Consider the following 10628-nt stretch of genomic DNA (forward strand, 5'->3'; position numbering starts at 1 on the left):
TACTTAAGTATGCTACTTTATGTATTTTTTTTCATATTGATAGTCTGTTACTAGTTGTTTCAGACTATGGGTTGGCTTACCATTAACCTTCCAAGAAGAGTTTAATTGTCGAGTCAATTATTGTTAGGAAAATATCAATGAGGGAAGAGTCACATGCCTTAGCCATTTTGTATTATAAAAATAAACTCTTTCAATCCAATTAAAAACCTATTAAAAGGCAAATAGTTTTGAAATATATATATATATATATATAATATAACATTCATTCGTTTTGATACATTGATGTTCATTTCTATCTTTGAGTGGTCATAAGATATCTTTAGACATAAATGGTGATGATGGTGGAGGAGGAAGAGGAATAAGTGGTACTGTAGGAAAGAAAGTGGTGGTGAAGGGGGAAGGGGAGGAGGTTTTGATGGTAGTGGAAAGAAACTAGTGGTGGTGTTGATTTTTTTTAATCCTATCGAATGGGCTTTAAGTTTAATAAAACTCTTTATATTTTTTTTTTTGGAATCTCAGGATAACCCGCATCCGCTATAACCTCAGTCTTTCGAGTGAGCACTTTGGGATGGGCTCTTTATGCTGGTAAATTTCTACTGTCTACAAATCACACAGGAATGTAAACTCTCTATATTCTCCATTATTTTTTAAGATTATGGACTATAAGTATCCATATTTGTAAATTCAAGGACTATTTGTTTCCCCTTGCAAACTTTAAAGACCAAAATAGTCCTACCACTATACATTTGAGGACTATTTAGGTCTTTTTCTCCACACGCCCTCATGCTCTGTTTATAATCTAACTAATTCTCAACGTAACGTGAACTCCAAATACTCGCCCCTTTTTCCAATACAAGTCAATTCAATTTCATATGTTTACATTTAGATCAATTAGTAATTTTGTTTTTACTCGCACAATCATTTTTGTTTTATTTGTTAAATATTTTTGAAAAAATATGGCTTCAATTTCTTCAAGTCCTCGGACAGTAGAAGAGATCTTCAAAGATTATAACGCTCGTCGCACTGGCATAATTCGTGCTTTAACTAATGGTAACTTCCCATGTTTTCTCCGGTAATTTTCTTTTTTAATTTTTAATATTTTTTAATGGACTGTGAAATTGCTGAGTTTTTTTTTTCTTTTTTTTTTTTTGCAGATGTGGAAGAATTTTCTAATCTTTGTGATCCAGGTAATTTTCAGTTCAATTGATTTTGTGCTCCTGTATAGATTGGAATTGTGGCTTGGGCTGGTATGTTAAGTCAATAGAAAATTAATTTTGTGTGTTTTTACTGCTCGATTTGCAGTCTGAAATATTTGAGGTTCTAGAATTTCTTTTCGAGGTCGAGTAGGGTGGAAGTACTGGTGGTAAATTGGCGTATTAAAATTACTATTTGTCCAATTGCTTCAAGATTAGCCAATTAGAAAGTGCGCTGATTTGAGCTGAATATGTAGCTCAAATTGAGTGGTGAGAAACATTGTAAAATATATAACTTTTACTGTTTGATATGATTTATATAGCTATAATAAAGAGATTTTTTTAATAACTGTGGTGTTCGGACCACCTTTCGCGCACCTCGACTAAAATCCATGTGATACGTACCACGTCCCACCAACAATAGATATCTGGTAATTTTGTCCATCAAGGCCAAGACAAATGGGGAGAATCACCTAGTATTTTTTTCTCTGCTGGGATTTGACCCCTCTCAGGTTTTAAGCCCACTTTATTGACTACTAGATCACACTCTTGGGTGCAATAAAGAACTTTTTATTAGTTTTGTTTGGTAATCAGAGAAAGAATTTAAAGTTCACTAGCAGTTCGGTTGGTGTGGGAGGTTGGCTATTGTGGATATAAAGCGAGGCAGAGGTTGAAGAAGTTTTGGGATAGGTGATTAGATAAGACATAACACACCTGCAACCTACTGGGGGTATGACCCTAGATGTAAAGATATGGAGGTTAAGGATTAGGGTTGAAGGTTAGAGGGTAGCCGAGTGTTGTCTGGTTCCCTTATCAGTATATGTTGTTTCCTTTGCTTTAGTCATCGTATTGTTTGTTGTTGCAATTTGTTCTCTTCTTAATTGTTTTCGGCATGACTTCTTTGCTATTGTATTTGCTTTACATACTTGATTTTTGATATGCTTACTTGAGTCAAGGGTCTATCAGAAGCAACCTAGGTAGGGGTAAGACTGTGTACGCACCATGGTCCCCTGATTGGGATTACCTGGTATGTTTTGTACTAATAGTTGGGTAGGCAGGGTTATGGCTCATTGTCTAACTCACTTTGACCCAACCATCTCAGCCAAACTATTTTCTGCACAGTTTTGGTAGTGACCCTTCTATTGATTTAGCCCATTTTGATTCCCAAGAGTCTGTCAAACTTCCCATTTGTCACCTCTACTCTTGGTCAATAATTATCCGTTTTTCTCTAGAATTGTCTGCATTTGCTTTACTAGGGATGAGGTAGTGCTTAACCAACAAATTTTCTATTAGAAAGATGGCATCTTTTTGACAAGTATTTGTTGTAACTTTTTGAACAAGGGAATTTGAATAAAATGAAGAAACAAATAATCTTTGTGGAGTATCTCATACTGGGCGTGCTGTGACTTCTTCAGTTTTCTCTAAATCTTTTTCCTTTTAAAAGTATGTGGTTCTAAATTTGTCTTGGATTAACATTTCTGTCTGTTTTCAACTCATTTGACATCTCTTTTGTAGAGAAGGAAAATTTGTGTCTGTATGGACATCCGGATGAAACCTGGGAAGTCAACCTTCCAGCTGATGAAGTTCCCCCTGAACTCCCAGAGCCAGCACTTGGGATAAATTTTGCAAGGGATGGGATGAATCGTAGAGATTGGCTTTCACTGGTTGCTGTGCACAGTGATTGTTGGTTGCTTTCTGTGGCCTACTTTTTTGGAGCTCGTCTTAACAGAAATGAAAGGTGCACTTTATTTGTATAGAATTGGGATAAATCAGTGTAGTGAGATGAACTCTAAAAATGTAGGTTCTTTTCCCACCATTTTTCTGTGTAGTTGTGCATATACCTCAAAAAAAAATAAAATCTTACTAGTGACTCTGATAAATCTTACTGGTGGCACATGATATTAATTGTTGGAGCTCTTAAGATAGTTCATATAGAATTATATACTGTCGTGGTTATAACTCCCCATCACACATGATTCTTTCTATTCTTTTGATGTCTTATCCGGAGAAGTACACAGTTGTCTGATCTCGATGTTGCTAATTGGGTAAAATTGAATATTTTAGTGGTTGCGGAAGGAAACTTTAGCGGGGACAGTATCACCTGCTTCCATGATAACATGGATGACAGACTAGCCTGATTTCCTTTTGGTTATCTCGTTTCCTATTTTTCTTTTGTTATACTATATTTTAAGGTCCTTGAGCTGAGGGTCTATTGGAAGCAATCTCTCTACCTCTAAGGTAGAGATAAGGTCTGCATACACTCTATCCTAACCAGACCCTACTTTGTGGTAATATACCGGGTATGATGTTGTTGTTGTTGTTGTTATACTATATTTTAAGGGAAGTTGGTATTGTAATGCTGAAGATTTTCTCTTTTACTTAGAATTCATAAGAAAGTCTGCTTACATGACATTCGTTCTCTGTCTTGCAATTGTTCTAGACGTCTTGGGAAATCGTAACCCCAACTTGGTGCAAGGAGTCTATATCATCTTATATAATGGGCACTATGGAAAATGATTGACCTTTTATGCTTGTAACTGATGTTCTTAGTACTCCCTCCTCCATCCCTATTTAAGTGTCTTACTTTCCTTTTTAGTCTGTGCCAAAAAGAGTGTCTCTTTCTATATTTTGTAAGTTTTTCATTTCCAATATTCTACATGGCAAATTTAAGACCACAAGATTCAAAACTCTTTATTTCTTAATTTTTCATGCCCAGTCAAACTAAGATGCTTAAATTGGGATGGTGGGAGTATTTCCTTGGAACAAGGACCCTGAGTTATGTTTAACATCAACTTTTACATGTATGAGAATAAATATGACATAGCTTTCATTAATCCGTTCGTTCTGGAGCACTACTATCTAAATTCTTCCTATGTTATGGGTACATGTTGCATGGGCCTTATTACATTATCTCTTGGCACGTAAACTGGGTTTTTATGAGGAAACTCTGTAGAAAAGGAGCATCTATTCCCTTTCTAAGTGTAGATGGAAATGTTGAAGTGCAAAAAGTTGAGAAATCATCAAGTGGCAAGAGTGCTCAATCAGATAATTAGCTGTTTTTATGCTATCATATTGCAGTTCTGCACTTTCCTCTTTATCTGAGCTTTGAAATGAGCCAATTTCAAATCCAGCTGATTATTCTTTTTTATATGTTCGTTTGGAGATATTTCTTATTGGGGTGAGTGGATGCTTTCAATTGGTCGTGTATATTGTCTTTTTGTCCAACAATGTTTCGCAGCAGTTTGCCTAAAGGTTGTACTTCATTAAGACTACCCCTCAACAATCAGGATTACATGTATCTCATGCTTGTACCACTTCCAAGACTTCAGTTTTATTCTATCTATAACTATCTTTCTTTTTCATGAACACAAAGTTGGCAAAACATTTTCTTGATTTTTAATGAACATAGCGTTTCTTGATATCCGTCACACCCCGTCTATGAGAACCATCAGATTGTTCATTGATTGTAGTTTTGATTTAGAGTTGTTAAAACTCATTATAGCTATCATATATAGGTTTTCACGAACTATCTACCATCAAGGTGACTAATCTCTGTTATAGAGATAGTGTCTGCTATAGCTTCTAATTTTAGTTTTCTGTGAGTACTCATCAATAACTTGCTCCTTTCATTTATAAAACGCTGGCTGTTTTATTTATAGTCGCATCTTGTTTCTGAAGATGGTGAAACTGTTGAATGGAATGTATTTATAAAACGTGATTAAACATGTCAAAACTTAGAGCCTGTTTTCCCTTCCCTTTTTACTTCTGCCTCTAGAAATCTAGAGTTTCACATACGTTTTAACTGCTACATTAAATAGATTTAGATGTTGGAAAAATAGGCCTCCAATGGACTTTGAAAGAGCCATAAACTCTGTTTCTATTTCTGACGATTGATTTTATTTGCATCAAGACTAGAACATGTTTGGAGATACCCTTGTGTGCAAGTCGTTCATACTGCCTATTAAAAAGTTTGGATGTTAATCACAAGTTAACTGTAAACAGAAGTATTTGCAGTTGGTCTTGCAAAATACTTAAGATCATCTTTCAAATAATGAACTTAGGCCCGATAGCCATGCGGTAGGAGGTTTGGTTCTACTTCCATATGTGGTCGCTCCAGATTGTGGTCCATTTTTAAAAGAATTTTTTTGGGGGAGAGGGGGATTAAGGAAAAAGTAATTTTATTGTTGTGGAATAGTTCCTGTGTACTAGAAGTATACCAAAAGGTAAAGAGCAACAACAACAACAACAACAAACCCAGTGTATTCCCACTTAGTGGGGTCTGGGGGGGGTAAGATGTACGCAGTCCATACCTCTACCTCTGATGAAGTAGAAAGGCTGTTTCCGAAAGACCCCCGGCTCAAGGCACAAGATATCACACAAACACATAGTAAAGCACAGAAGCAGATGACATAACATAAATACGGCACCCATAAGGAATATAAAACAGAGGAAAGCAGAGGAAAGCACACAGATTCGTAATAAGCATGGAACACTGAATACGGAATCATAACGGGAATAAAAAAAAAAAAATAAAAAAAACCCCACCAAGTAATTCCCTACACTAGCGACCCAATCTGGCCCTACTCTTCTGCCGTAATTCGCGTCTTCCAGACCTTCCTATCTAGGGTCATGTCCTCGGTGAGCTGTAACTGTTCCATGTCCCGCCTAATCACCTCATCCCAGTACTTCTTCGGCCTACCCCTACCCCGCCTAAAACCATCCAACGCTAGCCTCTCACACCTACGGACCGGAGCATCCATGCCCCTCCTCTTCACGTGTCCGAACCATCTCAATCGTGCTTCCCGCATCTTACACTCCACTGAAGTCACACCAACCTTCTCCCGGATAGTCTCATTTCGAACTCTATCCCCTCGAGTCAGTCCACACATCCAGCGCAACATCCGCATTTCTGCCACCTTCATTCTTTGGATGTGGGAGTTCTTAACTGGCCAACACTCCGCTCCATACAGCAAGGCCGGACGGACTACCACCCTATAGAATTTGCCTTTAAGCTTGGGCGGCACCTTCTTATCACACAGCACCCCCGACGCGAGTTTCCACTTCATCCATCCCGCTCCAATACGGTGCGAGACATCCTCGTCAATCTCACCGTTACTCTGGATCACGGACCCGAGATACTTGAACTTATCCCTCTTACGTACCCCCTGTGCTTCCAGCTTCACTACTACCTCGTTCTCCCGCCTCAAGTCATTAAACTTACATTCCACATACTCTGTCTTGCTTCTGCTCACCCTGAACCCTTTAGACTCAAGAGTTTGCCTCCACATCTCTAATTTGTCATTTACACCCCCTCGAGTCTCATCTATCAGAACTACATCGTCTGCAAAGAGCATACACCACGGCACCTCCCCTTGAATACGCCGCGTCAACACATCCATTACTAACGCAAACAAAAAGGGACTAAGAGTAGATCCCTGATGCAATCCTGTCCGGACAGTGAAATGCTCTGAGTCTCCTCCCGCCGTCCTCACCTGGGTTTTCGCTCCCTCATACATATCCTTAATTACTCTGATATATGCCTGCGATACTCCCCTCACCTCCAAGCATCTCCAAAGCACCTCCCTGGGGACTTTGTCGTAAGCCTTTTTCAGGTCGATAAACACCATGTGCAGATCCTTCTTCCTTTCCCTATACTGCTCCGCCAACCTCCGTACCAGGTGGATTGTCTCCGTCGTCGAGCGGCCGGGCATAAATCCGAACTGGTTTTTCGAGATAGACACTATCCGTCTCAGCCTCACCTCGACCACTCTCTCCCAGATCTTCATAGAGTGACTCAATAACTTAATCCCCCTATAGTTATTACAACTCTGAATGTCCCCCTTATTCTTATAGAGAGGGATCATGGTACTCCACCTCCACGCCTCGGGCATCTTTGCCGTCCTGAAAATTTCATTAAACAATCCAGTTAACCACCTTACACCAGCCTCTCCAACGAACTTCCAAAACTCCACCGGTATCTCATCCGGCCCCGTCGCCCTACCCCTACGCATCCTGCGGACTGCCTGTCTAACCTCTTCTACCTTAAAACGTCTACAATAGCTAAAATCCCGACACTCCTCTGAGTGCTCCAGTTCCCCTAACACAATAGCTCTGTCCCCCTCGTCATTCAAGAGCCTATGAAAGTACGACTACCATCTCTTCTTACCAAAAGGTAAAGAGCCTACACAAAAATTTGGTTCTCCATAAAATACACCCAATCTTAGATACAAAAATGAATCTCATGGGGCCACCAGTAAAAGCTTGAGACAAGAGGCTATTCCTCGAATGCACCCAAGTCATTTTCAACTCTATCAAAAGCTCTCATATTCCCTCCACCCATAGGACCCAGAAGAGGTTGTCGAAGAAAATCTTCACTATTTCTTGCTCTCTATGTATATTATTCTTTTCAAAGTTATATGACACCCATTTTTATTTTGTATTGGTCAGATTTGAAGTAACCATTTAACTTAATTTTTGGCATGTGTTTGATTATGCAGTTCCGACTTGGTATATTGTGCTCAATCAAAGTAGGACTATAAAGCTTGTTTTCTTTTCCTCTCTTTCTCTGATGGAATAAGATAAAGATTAGGGGACCAAAGATATCCAATAGAAGAGGCCAAAAACTGCTCACCACGCCAATAAGATTATGCAGAATGTCACCTTTCTAAATAGAAATAACTTGACTTTAAATATCTGCTTTACCCGCTCCCCCCTCAGCCCACTTAACTTCAAATATCCATTTTACCCGCTCCCCCCTCAGCCCTCAGGTTGCATATGTACAAACTTCTTGGATGGTTTACACATCTTGTCAAACAATGTCGAATAAAATGAAAAGGATGTCGTAGTAAGTTTATCACGTGATGTACATTTCTTTTCTGATTGATCAAAGGGGATGCACATATCTTACTCAAAAAATAAAATAGAAGGGGATATACATGTATAACATGCTTAAATTAATTTCGCAGGAAGAAAAAGAAAGGAAGAGATTATCCTAACTTTCCTCTGTTTGTTCCTGCACAGAAAGCATCTGTACAGCTTGATCAATGATCTGCCCACTGTTTTTGAAGTTGTAGCAGAAAGAAAGCCCATAAAAGACAAACTTAGTGCAGATAGCGGGAGCAAACCCCGTGGTAGCATAAAGGTATAAGAAGCATCCTTCGACTCTATGTTCTTGTAGTTTCTGAGTCGGTAGGTGCCATTGGTATCATCAGGTTGTTGATGCTTGGGGATTAAGTTCATTATGCTCTAATGGAGATTCAAGTTCTCTCTGTATGTCCTTATCTAAGTATTTTCTGTTTCTTCGGATACGAAATAACTGCTCTCACATTTCTGCAGAGGACGGTTGATGTTCAGGTTAAAACCACTGCAATGCCAGCAGATGAAAGCTGCAGCGAGGATGAAGAAGAACACGGTGAAACACTATGCGGAAGATGTGATGGGAATTACAATGCTAATGAATTTTGGATTGGCTGTGATATCTGCGAGAGATGGTTCCATGGTAAGTGTGTGAAGATCACACCTGCCAAAGCTGAGGGCATAAAGCAGTATAAATGCCCGTCATGTAGCTTGAAGCGGAGCAGACCATAGTTGCTTCATGAATTAGAGAGAGGGGTCATGCCATCAACTTTGTTGCTATGGCAACATACAAAATAGTACAGCATTATGTAATGGGATCCTAATTATAACATTTTCACCATGATCATTGGAACGGGGGATTGAGTTTGGGTTCTTCTTCCCTTAAATGGATAGTACAGCATTATGTAATGTGGTCCTAATCATAACATTTTCACCATCGCCATTGGAACGGGGGACTGAATTTGGGTTCTTCTTCCCTTATATCCACTTTAGATGCCTAAATAGAAAGTTTGTTAATTTATTCTTGATGTTGTATTATTTTTACGGTTTGAGCTGGTTTCAGATTGTTTTACTGGTTAACTGACAGTTCTACTGGCCTTGTTAGCTTTTTGATTTTAGATTTCTTCACCCAAATGTACACTGTAAAGTAGAAAGCAAGATGCCGAGTTCAGTTAGTTGACAACTCTTTTAGCTGGCTTAGTTTGTTTCCAAAATTTATCTGCATTCATTAGATTCCTACCTATCTTCCTGTCATAATATTTATCGCCCGTGTTAACATATTGTACTTGGCAAGCACCCAAGGGTGTGGCCTATTGATCAATGAAGTGGGTCGAGAACCATAAAGTCTCAACTTCGAATCTCAGCAAAGACAAAAAGTGGAATTAGTAGAGTTGTGAACAAGCTGACCCGGACGCCATGGTTATAAAGAAAAAAACCTATTGTGCTTGGCAACAATTGTAACTTATTTTTTCCCTGATACCTGTAAGCTTTGTCCTCCAACCTTTGTAGTAGTAGAAAATGCAATGTCTGGCAAGATCAGTGCAACTTGCCATGAGCTTAAGCGGAACTCATCTTTCATCAATGAAAAGCTGAAAAGGGACATAAAAATATTGAAATAGCACCAAATGTCTGCTTTGAACACTCATATCTGTTCAATCGATATTCACCGTGAATTAACTTTCATCTAGTTTCCAGGATGTTGGTATGAAAATCATTTTCTTCTCTACAATTCTCACAGTTTATCTCATGTATTCACTTTCATAAGTTTGTCAGGTTTTTGGCGTGGTAATTGTCACACAAAGTGAAACACTTTGCGTAGACAAGATAACAACAAGAAGTTAATGCTTGGCTATGCTAACTCTAGGCATACACGTCTAAAGTTGGGGAGACCAACTTCAAACATTACCGGTACACAAGATACCAATGCTGAGTTAATGCTTGGTTATTCCTACTTCAAGCATACGAGTCTAAAGTTTGGGAGGCGAACTTCAAACATTACTCGCAACTTTAGTCTCATAGATCTGAATTTGATTCCAAAACATCCAAACATTAAATGCTTTGTAATTTTCGATTACTCTATCAATGATGTTCTTCCAACCAACTTTTTTTGTTCTTGTTAAAGACAATACACATATTTTTGTCATGCATTTTTGGGGGGGTGGGGGTCGGATCAGCAGCTAGCAAATCCAGAAAATGTACCATCCCGTTTTAAAAATACAGCAATTAAGACCTGCAGGACATAAAAAGTTCAGTGTGTACTATTAAATGCAACAATTTAACATATAGCTAGCCAAATGGGGAAACATTATAGGCCAGCTAGACTAATATTATTCAACCAACTGCCACTCTGTTTGGCATTTGCTAATACTAAATTTGGGTTGGACAACTTGGCGTGACGATAAAAGAAAAAAAAGTAGTTCAAGGTGACATTAATAATAACTATAACGTGTCTTTTTATGATCTACGTAGTAATCAATTCAGTTTTCAAATCTCTATGAAAATGAAGTTAGAGAATTCAATCATGCATTTTTAATTACTATTATTTTAAAAGAAGTCATTAATTATTTGACCCAGCTAAAA

General features: G+C 38.5%; 1 protein-coding gene across 1 annotated transcript; it reads left to right on the forward strand.

The window, feature by feature from the left end:
- Positions 1–788: 788 nt before the first annotated feature.
- Positions 789–9289, forward strand: LOC107843449 (PHD finger protein ALFIN-LIKE 1). Its single transcript, XM_016687750.2, has 5 exons — positions 789–1050; positions 1155–1187; positions 2709–2931; positions 8214–8334; positions 8529–9289. The coding sequence occupies exons 1-5, from the start codon at positions 957–959 to the stop codon at positions 8778–8780; spliced, it is 723 nt and encodes a 240-aa protein (XP_016543236.1). The 5' UTR covers positions 789–956; the 3' UTR covers positions 8781–9289.
- Positions 9290–10628: the final 1339 nt, after the last annotated feature.

This window comes from Capsicum annuum, chromosome 10 (genome assembly GCF_002878395.1).
Source record: "Capsicum annuum cultivar UCD-10X-F1 chromosome 10, UCD10Xv1.1, whole genome shotgun sequence".
Classification (NCBI taxonomy): Eukaryota; Viridiplantae; Streptophyta; class Magnoliopsida; order Solanales; family Solanaceae; genus Capsicum; species Capsicum annuum.